This window comes from Sminthopsis crassicaudata, chromosome 2, assembly GCF_048593235.1.
Source record: "Sminthopsis crassicaudata isolate SCR6 chromosome 2, ASM4859323v1, whole genome shotgun sequence".
NCBI classification, from domain to species: Eukaryota; Metazoa; Chordata; class Mammalia; order Dasyuromorphia; family Dasyuridae; genus Sminthopsis; species Sminthopsis crassicaudata.
The window spans coordinates 630326286-630341687 of record NC_133618.1 but is presented as its reverse complement, the minus strand read 5'-3'; the positions used below and the strand labels follow the sequence as shown (position 1 = coordinate 630341687).

The 15402-nt window shown below is 41.7% G+C and overlaps 1 protein-coding gene across 3 annotated transcripts in view; it reads left to right on the top strand.

The window, feature by feature from the left end:
* The first annotated feature begins 6127 nt into the window (after window positions 1-6127).
* The window catches only part of CIB2 (calcium and integrin binding family member 2), a 31873-nt gene continuing 22598 nt past the window's right edge, over window positions 6128-15402 (top strand). Inside the window, exons 1-2 of one of the 3 annotated variants that reach the window (XM_074296449.1) lie at window positions 6522-6617; window positions 10428-10532. Coding sequence is in view for 1 of the 3 variants with exons in the window: in XM_074296448.1 (XP_074152549.1) it covers window positions 6567-6617 (51 nt within the window). In the remaining 2 variants the exon portion in view is untranslated. Of the gene's footprint in view, window positions 6618-10427; window positions 10533-15402 lie in introns of all 3 variants that reach the window. The other 2 variants (XM_074296448.1, XM_074296450.1) reach the window with 2 other exon arrangements.

Sequence of the window (15402 nt, the reverse complement as noted above, 5' to 3'; positions counted from 1 at the left end):
AAGAAGGCCAGACTTTTGATGGCTCTTCCTTAGGAAACTTCTAAGTGAACATTTGATTAGTTGTGTTTTCCCTTTATAATGGGGATGGGGTAAGATAGTTACCTTTGGGGGAAGACAAGTGGAAGTCTGATGTTTTGGGGATTATTATGTGACAGGTGTAAGAAGAATAGGAAGGGAACATTTTATGAACTAGAAGGGATCTTCTGTCTCCATCAGAATAGGAACATGAGGTCCAAGTGACTAGTAACTGGGAAATTTGAATTGATTCCAAGTTAGTGAATTTTCCACTGCACCAAAAGTGGAACTCATTCCAGCCTAGCCTCCTGTAGCTTTCTGATTTAACTAATTATTTTGATAACTCCAGCATGTGCTGAATTCTGTTGTTTGCACTGAGCCGACAGACCATGAATTTCTTTAAATTTGGTAATGTGGACCAAAATCTTTATTGCCCAATCCTAGTTATGACTCTGAAAAAGAGACCCCTTGTCTTTCCACCCACTTCAAGCCAGTCTGTGCCAAGTCTAACCCCAGCCAGCTGTAGCTCAACAAATACAGGCAGGGTGAATTGAACTGACCTTCCACCCTGCAGGCTCATCATTCTGCTGTGTAATCACTCAATCATTGGTAAACTGCAATATCACTTGGACTTGACTTTGAACAAATATAGATAATGACACTCAGCCAACTTAAGCAAGTTAGCTCTCAATTCAGTCTCTTTTGATCAGTGCATACAGGAATCCTACTAAGTCCTTTCCCCAAGGACTAGTCTTCAAGCATTTATTAAGCACCTATGTGTTCCAGGCATTGTGCTGCATGCTGAGAATACAAAAACAAAACTAAAATTTCTGCCCTGGAGGAGCTCAGGGAAAACAATGTGTAAGTATGATAGCAGATACAAAGGACTACCTGATGATTTTGAAGGAAGGCACCAGCAACAGGGGATAGATCCAGAAAAACTTCCTGTAGGAGATAATATTTGAGCTTAGGAAAATTGGAGATCCTGAGAGGTGGAGAGGGGAGGGAAGTACATTCCAAGTGTGGGCCAAGGAGATGGGAGAAATGTTAAGCAATTCAGCTGAACAAATCTTCCATAGGAAGTCCACTCAACACACCAGAGAGTTTCCTTTTTCCTTGACTAACTCATTTTAAAAATCCCAAATACCCTAGAAAATGAAAAGAATGGTCAATCATTGTCAGCTGAAACAGGGATACACATATTGTTGGCCTCTAAATTGATTTTTAAAAATTTAACTTTTACCTTAGTGGGATTGAGAATTGGCCAGGATCTTAGACATCCTTCCTTCCAAGCCTTTCATATTATAGATGTTGATGCTGAAGCTCAAGGAGCTTAAAAGGGACTTACATAAATCACACAAGGGCTCAAAAGGTGCTGAGCAAAGATCCAGATTACAATGCTGTATTAAACAAACCACACAGGATTGCAAAAGAAACCAATTATATTGAAATAAAAATTTAAATATTTTCCCCATTCAATTCACAGGATCCCTAAAATCTGAGACTCTGAAGACCTTTGCTTAAAAATCCCCGTTTTATATAAAATAATAAGAGCAGCTTACACCTATATGACATTTTAAGTTTGCAATGTATGTTACATATTTTTAAATTTTTAAAATTAAAAAAAATACTATTTTATCTTCTCCAATTACATGTAAAGACAAATTTTAATGTTCTTTTTAAAAAATTGAGCTCCAAATTTTCTCTCTCTCCCTAAGATGGTAAGTAATTTGACATAGGTTATATACGTACAATGTTGTAAAACCTATTTCCATATTAGTCATAATATGACTAATTCATAATATGAAAAAACAGACCATAAGAAAAAAAATACCTTACACATTTTATCCCATTTTCTCTCTCAACAACCCAGGAAATTAAGTGCTATTGTTGTTCATTTATTTTCAGTCATATCTGATTCTTTGTGATCCCATTTTGGATTTTCTTGGCAGAGATACTAGGACACTGCCATTTCCTTCTCCAGTTCATTTTATAGGCTAGATAACTGAGGCAAACAGGTGACACACCAATGATTGCAGAGCTAAGAAGTGTCTGAGACTGGATTTGAACTTAGATCTTTAAAACTTCAGATCCAGCCCCATCCCTTGCACCACCTACCCACCTTTTGAATTGAGTAGAGGAATCTGGGAGAAAACACATGAGACTTAAGGGAATGGTATCAGAAGGTGGTTATTCTTTTATAATGAGAGATATGCTTGACTGACTTCCTGGCTGACCAGGACATTCCCTATCCAGCAAGGATTTAGTACATCAGATTGTTCATTAAAAAGACTTCTTGGTGAATATTTGTAGCCTATAAACGATAAAATAATCTTTGCATTTTATGTCCCTCTATCAAATTGTGTAGAAGCAGATGATGGGGGATGGGGGTGGAAGACAATAAGAGGGACTTTGGGATCATATTTTCTGGGACTCTGGAAATACTTAACCCTTACCAATGGGAGACCTGTGAAAGATAGGACTTGATGGCCACCTTCAAGCTTTTGAGGGATTTTCATGTGGAAGAGAATTCAAAATAAGGAGCAATAGATAGAAGTCAAAGAAAGGATGACTTTGGTTTTATGGAAAAACAAAATATTCATACTGCATTAATGCTACATGCCAGGCATTTTGCTAGGCACTGGGGATAAAATGATGAGAAAGTCTCCTGTATGTTTTACCATTATGAAGCTTACATTCTCTGGGGAATTCTTAATAAAACCATGAATCCCAACCTGGGTATGAGAACCTCCAATGGGTGTGAGATCTTATAAAGGGCCATAGGAAAATTGGGTAAATAACAATATTATCCTACTGAAATCCATTCATCTAGGTTTTTTATTTATATATGAATAGTAAACTTCAGGATTTATTTTCCGTAATATTGAATATAGGAGATGGGAGAGGCTCATTGAAAGCTAAGAGATTCAGGAACTGAAATAGACTGAGGACCTCTGATAGAAGAGAAAACTTTAAAATAAGCAGGATTGACCAAAAGTGGAATGAAATATAATGAGTTTGCCTTCACGGAAGGTCTTCAAGCAGAAACTGAATGACTTGTTCTCAGAGGATTCTTAATCAAGTAAGTTCCATTACTAGAAGATCACTGAAGGTTTGATATTCTAGGAATTATTCCATGATCTTAACTGTGTGACCCTGGGCAAGTCACTTAACTCTATTTGCCTCAATATTCTCATCTGTAAAATGAACTGGAGAAGGAAATGGAAAATCTCTCTAGTATTTATGCCAAGAAAATTCCAAATGGGGTAATGAAGAATCGAACATGGCTGAACAACAACAAAAAGTTGCATAAAGGATAGATTGGAGAAGGGAAAGAGTGACTACAAAAATACCAAGCAGGAGGTTATTCCAAGAGTATAACACAAAAGGATAAGGGTGACTATGATGTGAATGCAAAGAATGTGAGATTTGAGAGAGAGTCATGAGGCACCCTTGGGAAGCCCTGGTAGCTAATTATAGTGGCTGATTAATTCACAGCTATGGGGCTGTGAGTGAGAGTAAAGAGTGGAGGATGACTGTCTTGAAGAATGGTAGTTCCCTCAACACACATAGCTGAAGGGATATTCTTTGAAGAAAAGATGCTAAGTTTTGTTTTGGATATATTGAATTGGAAGCCCTTATGGGGAGCTTTTTATTTTTATTTTGCCAGGACTTGATCCTCTATGATACTCCCTATAGTATCTCTACCATGTACCCATCTTCCCTTCATACCTCATATTGTCCCATTAGAATGTAAATTCCTTGTGGGCAGGAAATGTCTTGTTAATGTATGTATCCTGAGCCCTTATCTCAATGTCTGGCACATATTAAGCAAGTAAAAATAGTATTGATAATCCTGATGTTGATTGAATATAGACTGAAGCATGCGTTTTTCACTTTCTTTTTTCTTTTATCCGACTCTTCTTGCAAAAAACGATTAATATGGAAATGTTTTATATAACTATACACATATAACATATTTTATTGCTTACCATCTCTTAGGGTAGGGGCATGGAGCTAGGGAGAGGAAGGAAATATAGAATTCGGAACATAAAACTTCAAATAAAAATGTTGAAAAACTGGAAATAAACTGATTTGGAATAAAAAAGAAATATTTTTTATTGGTAGAGTCATGAACTGATGCAACTATTCTGTAGAGCAATTTGGAATTATTTCCAAAGGGCTATAAAACCATGAATACTCTTTGACCCAGCCATAACATTATTAGGGCTGTATTCCAAAAAGATAAAAAAATGAAAAAGAAAAGGACACACACACACACACACACACACACACACACACACACACACACTTATAGCAGCTCTTTTAGTGGTGGAAATTGAGAGGATACCCGTCAATTGGGGAGTGGTTGTCCAATGTATAATATATGACTATGATACAGTAGTATTGTTTTGTTATAAGAAATAATGAGCAGACAAGAAATGCTTTCAGAAAATCCTGAGAAGACTTACATGAACTGATGTGAATTAAAGTGAGCAGAACCAAAGCAGTACATACAGGAACAGCAATATTGTGCAATAACCAGCTGTAAATGACTTGCCTATTCCCAGCAATGCAATGATCCAAGACATTCTGAAAGACTTACGATGAAAAATGTTAGCCATCTCCAGAGAAAAACCTGGTAAAGTTTGAATGCAGATCCAAGCATACTTTCAAAATTTTTTCTTGTTTTTTTTTTTTTTTTTGTCTGTGTTTTCTCTCACATGACTAACATGGAAATGTGTTTTACATGATTGGACATATGTAACTTATATGAAGTTACTTGCCTTCCCAATGAAGAAAATGGGGATGGAGGGAGAAAATTTGGAACTCAACATTTAAAAAAAGAATATTAAAAATTGTTTTTTACATGTAACTGGAGGAAAATAAAATATTAAATAAATAAATAATGAGTTCTCTATTTATCACCTCTCCATCTATCTATCTACTTGCTTTCCTATCTGACATCCAACTGAGGTGTCTAGCAAATAATCAGGTATATGAACCTAGAACATAGGAAAGAAATGATGGTTTGATTTATAGATGTTTTAAAAAAATGTTTAAAATGTTTTAGCAATTCATTTTATTATAATTTCTGTCCCAAAGTTGTTCTGAGGATCAAATCAGAGTATTTCCAGAGAAGTCTTCCTTTCTTTTTTCTTAGGAATCAGCTTTCCTCTTGGCTAATTGGGTTAGATCAGACTCAGAAGGGCTCCCCTGCCATCATTTCCTCTCTGCCTGCCTTTGGCACCAGAGGGAGCCACTGGAAGGTGGCCTTGACCAAGCTCTATTTGACCAAGCTGGGGTATCATGTCCAAGACCTATGGGCCAGGGCCAACCTATGCTCTGCCCTCCCCGCCCCCCCCCCCCCCCACTGTTCTAGCAACTGGCAAGGGCTGGCTGGAGGCAGTCAGGCCAGTCTCTGGATCCGGGTCTTAATGAATCCAGGTTGGTGCCAGAGATGACTCCAACAACCAAATGATTTCAACAAACACTTAGCTCCCTGCCTTGGATTCTAGGAAGACAGAGGTGAAAACCATTAAGGGGACTTTCGATGTAATAGAAGTACAAATCCGGGAGAAAGCCAGACAAAATCTGTCAGGAAAATGTGAAGAGAGCCAAAACATTAAGCCAGGAATGTCAGGAAGGGATCATGAAGGAGAGAGAAAGGGTTTCAATCGATTAAGGCAGTGAGAGGAGGGCAGACCCAATAAGGATGGGCCCCCAAGCGGTCCATGGGAGGAAGGAAGCAGAACAAGATGGGGAACAGACAAAGTTTGGGGCGTAAGGTGAGCAGAAACTAAATGATGGTGGATGTAGTCGGGGCGGAGACCTGGGGCCCTTGCTGGCAGACCCCCTCTGGGCAGCAACAGTTGGGGGTGTTGGGGAGTAGGAGGATGGAAAGTGAGGAGATAGGCTGGATGGGGGGTGCGAAAAGGGGTGTCAGAGAACTCGCTGGAACCCAGTTTTCGGAGGACAGTTCACTGACCTCTCAGGGTCGGCGACTCCCTCCTTCTGCAGGTTCTCCGGAGGCGGAGCCTCCATTCTGGCCGGGCCAAGGGGCAGCCTGGGGGCGGAGCTGGCACAGTCCCTCCCCCTCCTCCCCTTCCTTGCCGGGGACTGGGCGGCCTCTAAAGGCCGGACCCCTGGAGCAGGCGGACCTCGGAGAGGAGGCCGGGAGCGGGAGCTGTCCGAGGCTCTGCGAGCCCTCCGCGCCCTCCGGCAGCTCCCCCTGCACGTCTTCTCGATCCCAGCCGGCCCAGGCGGAGCCCGTGGCGTTGCCAGAGGCAGAGGCAGCGGCGGAGGTCCACTGGGACCGCCGCGGAGCTGACCCTTGGCCCCGGCCCTTCCAGCCATCTCCGCTTTTCCTCCCGTCGTCACCTGACCCCGGAGGGGGCTCTCTGGAAGAGAGGCAGCATTAGGGACACCCGGGGACGGACATCGTCCGCCTGGTCGGGCCGCAGCCTCTCGGACGCTGGGGTCCCCGAGAGCCGGCCGGCGCCTTCTGATGGAAGACTTAGCCCGGGCCGAGCCCGGGCTCCGCCGCTAACATGGGGAACAAGCAGACGATCTTCACTGACGAGCAGCTGGACAACTACCAGGTGAGGGGCCCGGCTGGGAGCAGGGGCCCGGCTGGGAGCAGGGGCCCGGCTGGGAGCAGGGGCCCGGGGGGCCCACCTGGCGGGGAGTGGGATGGTGCGTCCTTCTGCCACCTGTCACCTGCTCCTCCTCCATCCCCAGCCCATCCTAACTTAAGGAAAGCACGCTCCGCTGCCCGGAGGCGGGTTCAGCAGGGAGCCGCCCTTTATCTCCTGCCATCTTTCCGGGCTCCTGGGATGCTCCGGGCAGGGGCTGGGCTCTGAACTCCCAGTCTCCTCCAGCCCCTCGGGAGCCGAAAGGGAAGTTTTTGCAAAGAAGCCCAGCTTTTGAGTATCCACTCGCACTCGCACGCACTCGCTAGCTTTGTAACTAAGTCTCTATCTCCCCGACACTCAGTTTCCCCTTCTGTGAAAGGGGAAAAGTCACCTTAGAAGACTATTGTTAGGAAAGTGATTTCATAAACGATGGTGAGCTCTGGTAAAGGATGTCTGCCCCCTCCCCCCCTCCCCAATCCCTCTGGGCCAGCCGAGCCAGAAACTACTGAGACATTTTCTCTAGCTGCCTCTGTAGAGGCACATTCCGCCACCTGTGTTTCCCGAGTCTGTCTCCCCTGTCATACAACGGGACCTCTGGCTCACTTCCAGATCCCAGGTGCCCGAGAATCAGCCCAGCTGGGGCTCCGGACTAGGAGAAAATATTAGAGGTTGGGCCGGGGTGCTCAGCACTGTATCTAGTGTGTCACCCGCTGCCTCAGAATTCAAGGTGGTTTGTATTCTGACTGAAAGAAATGGGGGAAAAACTTTTTTTTGTTGTTTTTTTTAGAAAATAATAGCAACATATTTTCTCCTGCTTCTTCTAAATCTGTGCTCTTATAAATTATTTTTTGGTTTTCAAAATATGATGATTGATAAGTCTGTGGCTTTTCTATTCATTTTCCTTCCTTCCTTCCTTCCTTCCTTCCTTCCTTCCTTCCTTCCTTCCTTCCTTCCTTCCTTCCTTCCTTCCTTCCTTCCTTCCTTCCTTCCTTCCTTCCTTCCTTCCTTCCTTCCTTCCTTCCTTCTCTCTCCTCTCCCTCTTCTTTAGAAATCATTTAGTGCAACCCATCTCCATTCCCAATTGACATATGAAGAAACTGAAGCCCAAGAAGATTGTGACCATCCAAAGTTACATGGTGGGGTGGGGGTGGGCAGTAAATGGGGGCTAAATGAAATTCAGTAAGGATAAATGTAAAGTCTTATGTGTGAGTATAAAAAGTCAGCTCCTCCAGCCTAAGATAGAGGAGGCATGGATAGACAGGGATCCTTCTGAAAACAAAAAAGAGTGCACTTTAGTAGTCTGCAAACTCACTGTAAGTTAGCCGTTTACTATGGCAGTCAGATAAACTACTGTTATCTGGACTGCATTAGGGAGAATATAACTTCCAGGAATAGGAAGGTGATAATCCTACTGTATTCTGCCTTTTTCTGACTTCACCTGGAGCTTTGTGTCCAGTGATAGTCATTATGGCTTAAGAAAGGTATTGATCAACTGGAGAGTGTCCAGAGAAGAGCATTCAGGGTAGCGAAAGGCCTTCAGTTCATGACATCTGAGAATGAGCTGAAGGAAGTAGGCTTGGGAGTCATGGCAGCTAACTTCAAGTATTTGATAACTTTCATGTTGATCCAAGGGTAGACAGTGGGGGAAGCTGCAGAGTTGAGTAACAGAAAAACCATCTTGAGAATTAGAGCTGTCCCAGAAGGGAATGGCTCACCTTGAAAGATGGAGGTTCCCTTCTCTTGGGAATTTGAAGCAAAGGTAGTTGGGTATATTATAGTGGGGATCCCTTTGCATATGAGAGGGTTGACCCAGATGGCTACTGACATGCCTTCCAACCCTCAAATTCTGTGATTCCCCTAATCCTAAAACCTTCCCACTTGTGCTACCATAAAGAACTTTCATTTTTGTTTTTTTTTATTAGATAACAGTTTACTAATTTGCCCCAATCCTTGCTCATATAGATTATTTCCAGTTATTTTCATTACCATGCATACACTGCCCTAAATATCTTATTTTGACAGAGCAGGTTTCTTTTTCATTTAACAATATTCTTAGGAAATGGTCCTACCACAAAATCTGATTTGGGACTTAGACTTTCACTTTGGGAGTAGGGGTGAGGGATGATGGAGAGAGCACTTGGAAATCTGCCTCCTTTGGCTCAGAAGGAGGAGTCTGAAACTCAGGTGGATGACCCAGGGCTCTCAGGTTGCTAGATGTCAAGTAGCTTTTGAAGAAATAAAGTGGACTTGGGATCTTGGCCCTGGGAACTTGGAGTGCCAACACTGTGTTCTGGTTACTGGGTCTCTAGCTTATACCCAGTTTCATTTACAGAGAGAAAGTCACTGGTGTCAAGTTTAAAGTCTACTCAGAAGCCCAGCCTGGTCTTGGCTCTGGCACGGAAGGGAAGAATAATATAGGTGAAGTTATAGCCCTGAGACTTCCTTTCTTCAGCTGTCATCCTTGAAACTTCATCCTTGGAATAGTATCTTTTGATGCTTGGTCATTTCCCAAGGAGAGGGTGGGTATCAACACACCCTTCTACTGCCCAAGATGGGTTCCCTTGGAGGGCCATGTCTTTTCTTTCATTATTATTTTCAATGTGATGTTTTCTCTCCTGTAGCTTGGAGGTATCCTAGAACAATGCGGGGGTTTCCTATAAATACTTCCTGGTAATTTCATGGACCCCAAAGATGCACTTATCAGAATGTCTATAGGATGATAGGATTTAGATCCAGAACAGATGGCAAAGATCATTTAGTTCAATGCTTCTCCTTTTTTACAGATGAGGAAACTGAGGTCTAGGGAGCTTTAAGTAATTTGCTAAAAGTCACACGAGGAATAAACAGCAGAGTCTAAAGACTCTGGGTCCAGATTTCTTTCTACTCTACTCCATTGCTGCTCTAAGAAAGGAGACCATGTCTTGGGAATGGGAGTGAGGACAGGAGATACAGTTAGTGCAGAGCCAGGATTCAAATTCATATCCTCTGTCTCCAAAGGCTCTTTCCACTCTGCTATGCTACCTCTTATAGATTGTAGTCTCCCAAAAGCACCTTGTGGTATGGGGCATGCTGTGACTTATAGTGGTTAAAGCTGTCTCTGAATTTCAAAAGTTAGGAAGAAGAAAGAGTAATGTTTACACTGAGCATTGGCCATCCCTGAGCAGAGAGCTGTTGCTAAAAACTTTCCAGGGTAGTTTCTAATCTCCCTTAGGAAGGTTACACCTTTTTGTAATTTTCTTTCCTTTCCTTTTTCCTTCTCTTTCTTTACCATACTTTCCCTTTACTTTGCTTAACTTCCTTTTTCTTCTTCCTGTTTCTTTGCTTTCCTCCTTTTCTTCCCTTCCCCCTCTCCTTTCTCCTCTCTTACTTCCATTCTTTTTTTTTTCTTTTCTTGTTCTTTTTCAAATAATAAAATTTATTTTTTTCTCTCTCTTCTCCCTCTGCTCCTTAAAGTTTTTTATTGCTCTTTTTGTTAGGAAGCTATCTGCTTCCTTGCCCTGGTTCTGGGGCTCCTATATTAAACTATATCCTCCTCACTGAAAATTGAACACATTGCTTTTAAATTCTCTTCTCACTGAAAGTAGGGAAAGAGAAAGTCATAAATTTCCCATTGTTCCAACATTCTTGAAATATAAAGTGCTCTCTTTTTTTGTTTGTTTGTTTTGTTTTATTTTTTTAAGTAAGGCCATGTAGTATAATGGGCCGAGACAGGACACAGAGCAAAAATGCCTGGGTTCCAGCTCTTCCCCTGACTCACAAATTCACTCAATCCTTTAGTGTTCCATACAACTCCCTGAGACTAGAAGTCGCAGCAGAGATGCCGGTTTGTATTGGTAGAATGAATTTCCTCATCAGGAAGCTCCCTCTCAGAAGAACTCACAGGTCAGTCTCTACTCTTATCCCATATTTTGATGATGACCTGTGAGGAAAGTAGAATATACAGAATTTTCTCTATTTTTCAAAAAAGGAAACTAAGACCTAAAGAAAGGAAGGACTCTGCTTAAGGCCATGTAGCTAGTAAATGTTGAGGGTGAAATTTGAACCCCGATCTCTTGACTCAAGTCCAGCACTCACAATCCCATGATGCCTCTGTTTTCCAAGAGACAATTGATGTTCTTGTCTTTTTTTCAAACTCTTTTTGATTCTGCCCCAACTCCATCTTTTAGATAACGAATGTGACTAATTCTCAGTTCAGGGATGAACAACTCAGCTCTCTTTACATCATTTCCTCTCATTCTCCCCTTCTCTTCACACCCCCAATATTATGGGACCCTAGATTTATAGATTGAGGGACCTCAGAGTTCATCCAGTCTAACCCCTTTACTATGCCTATGAAAAAACTGAGGCAAGGTACTTGCCCAAGGTCATAGAGGTAGGATTAGAATTCAGCTCCTCTGACACTCTGTACCATGCTGTCTCTTCTCATTCCTACTGACAAACCTCATACATGTCCTTAACATGCAGCAACAATGCAGTAACATTTCCACCTATGATAATGGAAGGTTTCTTTTGTAATGAACTGCTATAATTCTCCCCACTTTATTGTTGAGGACACTGGGATTTTCTTCAAAGTCCAACAGCTGAGGGCAGAGCTGGAACTTGATCCCACATATCTTAGCCCTGACCTGTTTTCACCATACCACCTAACCTCCTGGTGAAGTGATTTCAAAGTCATTGGTGGTCTTGGTCTTCTAAGGTTCTTCTTTCTCCTGAATCAAAACAGAAGGACTAGGCTTTTGTTGGCCCATTAGAACACAAAATGATTCATTCCCTAAGACATCTCATCTGCCCTCATTTCACACACACACACACACACACACACACACACACACACACACACACACACACACACCCTTCTTCCCTTCTGTTTAAATTATTAATTTTTAATCAATTAAAATAAATTATTTTAATAATTTAATTTTAATTAATTATTATTGATTATAATTAAATTAATAAAAAGCACTCCAGCTTACCAGAGCAGTGCCAATAGCTCCATCACAGAGGCTAGGTCCTTTTTGAGAATGGACCTGGTCTGCCTGCTGACTGGAAGCTGTTCAGGGTTCTAAACAGAAGCATCTCTCATTGCCATACATGTCAAATTGCCTGGTCTCCTCTGGCAGGAGAAAAGAAAGCTGGAGCTAGGGCAGTGGGATTCTCTAAAGCAATCTCATCATAATCTGAATAACTCAAAGTACATTCAAAATTCATTCATTCATTCTGCACTTAGAAAATGCTGGCTGCAGGTCAGGTGCTGTGCTAGGTGCCGAAGATCTAGAGATATCCCCTCCCAAAATAAAGCTCCTGCTTCCAGAAGTTTATATATAAGCAACATGCACCTAGGACAAAGGACAAAGAGGAACATGCATTGATTAAGCAGATTAAAATCTGCATTTTGTAGATATCTCATTTGCTCACACAGATAAGCGAATGTGAAATATACGGTATGTAGAAGAAAAGAAGGTAATTTGGGAAGTTACCTTAGCAATTAGAGGAATAAGGTGAAGTAGGGCTCAGATAAAACTTTGTTTATTTTTTTATAAGTCTGGAAGGGGGAAGAATGAGATGTAATAGAAGCCCTGGACCAGGCTTCTAGTCCCTGTTCTACCACTAACTACCTACTTTCGAGATCTCACTTAAATTATTTCCCTTCCTTCTGGGTCACAGTTCACTTTTCTGTTAAATGGGAAGAACATTTGCCTTGTCTCTCTCATGGGGATACCGTGAGCATCAGATGAGACAAGAATCAGCCTCAAGATGGATTCTCCCATTGTACAGCCAAAGACAACTAGACTCAGAGAGATTACTTTCCCAAAGTTATTCAGGGAGTGAGGGATGGGTTGGACCAAATGTAGTATTTCCCAGTTCCGAATTCTGTGATTTCATAAATGGCTAAACTGGGATTTGAATTTTTGTCCCTTGACACTGAATCTGGTGTTCTTTCCATTGAATAAGCCACCTTGCTTGAAAATTGAGGTATTCCATGATTATTTTCTCCAAGAATCCTCTCCATATCCCTTCTGTGGCACTGAGGACAAGGGATGGGGCAGTGGAAACTAGCACTTTCATACAGACTTATGGACTTCTCTCCATCAGTCTCCCGTCCTTTAAGGTATTTCCCTTAGAATCCAGGTTCTTTGTTTGTAAGGACAATGAATGTTCTTTCCTCTGTACCAACTCCTAAAAATGACTGTTTCCCAAAAGCACCTGTTGGTGTGTGCCATACTATAGTTTATAGAAATGGAGCCCCCATCCTTATCTCCAAACCAGAACTTGGACCTTTGAACCCTCTCTCTGTCCCTTTCCCAGCCCTCCCCTCCCCACTGTGGCTGCTGAGACAATCTCTTGTACCCATTTGTTTATTTTCCCTGTTTTGTGTCAGATATCAAGGGTTAGGGGAAAAACCTGCACTGGGGGGCCAGATGTGTTACTTTAACCCAGCTATATATCATCTCAGGCCAGTGACTTCCCGGCTTTGGGATTTAGTTTCCTGCTCTGTCAAATGCCAATAATAATGATGTCTATCCAGAGAAGTCTTCAAGAAACTTTATAGACATGTCAGTTGTTGCTATTATTTTATAAGTACTCTGGCTCTTTAGGGCAGTGCTGTCAAATGCAAATGGAAACCAGCTGTCAAACTAAGTGTATGTAATGATCCCTGTAGCCCACATATTGATTTGGGAAACCACATTTACATGGACACATTAAAACCATATAGGAACTACATTTTAATCCAACGGCGATGATGCTTGGGAAGGCATTTAACATGTGTTTGATACCTTTGCTTGAGAGGCTCATGTGTGGACTCCATCTGCCCACAGGAACTAAATCCTTGCCATGTCTCAGGAAGTTTGGTATAGAGGAAATCACTTGATTTGGAGTCCATGTTCCTGACTTCTGCCCCTTACAGTGTGATAGGCATTTAGTTCCTTTAGTTATAAAATAAAAGGATGAGACTATAATATATATGTATATGTATTATGTTGCAATAATAATTTATATTATAATATTTATAATATATAATCAGTAAAGCCCTTTCTAGCTCCAAATAATGTGACATTTTGTCAGTAGGTAGTCTTTGTGAGTTGCCTTAGCCATAAATAATCTGTCCTCTAATATATAGTTCTGCACAAGAGTATTTCCCAGTTAGCCATGCTGGACTCCAGATAAAAGGCACCTGGTCCCACATTTGGCCCACACATAAAGCTATTCCCTGTTGTTAAGGACTCCCTCAAACTTACCTTCCTTGTTGGTATGACCTTTTCCAGCCCAGGGTCACTGTGATGAAGTCAGAGGACCCAGACCTAAATGAGACTTAAGATCTATATGACCCTGGGCATGACATGCAACCCTTTTTGTTGTAGGCTTCCACATCAGTAAAAACAAAGAGCCAGTTTGACCAGATCTCTGGTTTTCAAAGTGTCCCCAAGACCCTTTCAGAAGTCCAAACTATTTCTATAATAATATTAAGATACTTGATTTTATGCTAAATATATAAATATAGCTCCACAAACAAAAGCTCTTTGCCGTAGAGGTGAGGGAGCCTTCAGTAATTTTTAAGAGTATAAAAAAGTCCTGACACCAAAAGTTTGAGAACAGCTGGACTAGATGACTTGAGAAGTTCCTTTGAATCCCAGATATATGATGATATGATCTTATTGTAATGAGAAGACTTTAGTTAGAAATAATTTTAAGTGACGATTTAAAAAATGAGATGGAAAATGTGTTTTTAAAAGTAATAGCAAGTTTCATTTTTCTGACAACATTTTCTGCTGTTGTCTAACTTGGTCTTTATTCATTAAAAAGACATCTTTTAAGCAGTCAGAGTGTATAGTGACTATGGAGAGCTGGTAGAAATACAAACTTTCTATGAGACACGGTTATTACCCTCATGTAGCTTACAGTCTGGTGGGACAATAAGATCTAAAAAGAGATGCGCATAAATATACAACTATATGTTTTAGGACGTACATCAGATATACATATATCCGATATACATCAGAGAAGTATAAGAGAGAAATGCTACAAGAGATCTGAGGGAAGAGATCCTTATAGACCAGGGGTTCTCAAACTATGGCCCGCCCGGGCCAGATGCGGCCCGCCGAGGACATTGATGCGGCCGACCGGGTTATGGCAAATGGGCTGAGGCAGAGACAGAGTGTGAGCTTTTGTTTTTACTATAGTCTGGCTCTTCAATAGTCTGAGGGACAATGAGTTGGCCCCCTACTTAAAAAGTTTAAGGACCACTGTTATAGATTGATGGGGGATCAGAGAAGGAAGAGGAGGCAATTGAGTTGAACTTTATAATGGTGTTTAAAAAACCCAACAACACGAAAACTTTTCAAATATTTAAGCACTCTGGTGGATTCAGTGACCCATGCCCACCCCTTGGCAGAGAAGGGATGCACTAGAGGTACAGAATGAGTCATATTTTTTTTTCAGAAACTTGATTTGATTGTTAAAGTATAGGTGATTGAGGGAGAATGTTGCAGGAATATAGAAGAGGGGAGCCAGAATACAGAGGAAGAAGAGTACAGCCCTTGTCCAGGGATCAAAGATCTAAAAGTGCACAGGACAGCATCTCATCCGGCCCTCGAACTTTGTAGATGAAAAAAACCAAGGTAGTGGACTGTCTTGCCCAAAGTCACGTGGGTAAAATCACTACTTGTAACAAATAATCAAAGGCAGGATTCAAATGCAGGTTCTCTCACTTCAGAGCCAATGTTCTTCAGATGCACTATGGATGTTGCTTCTT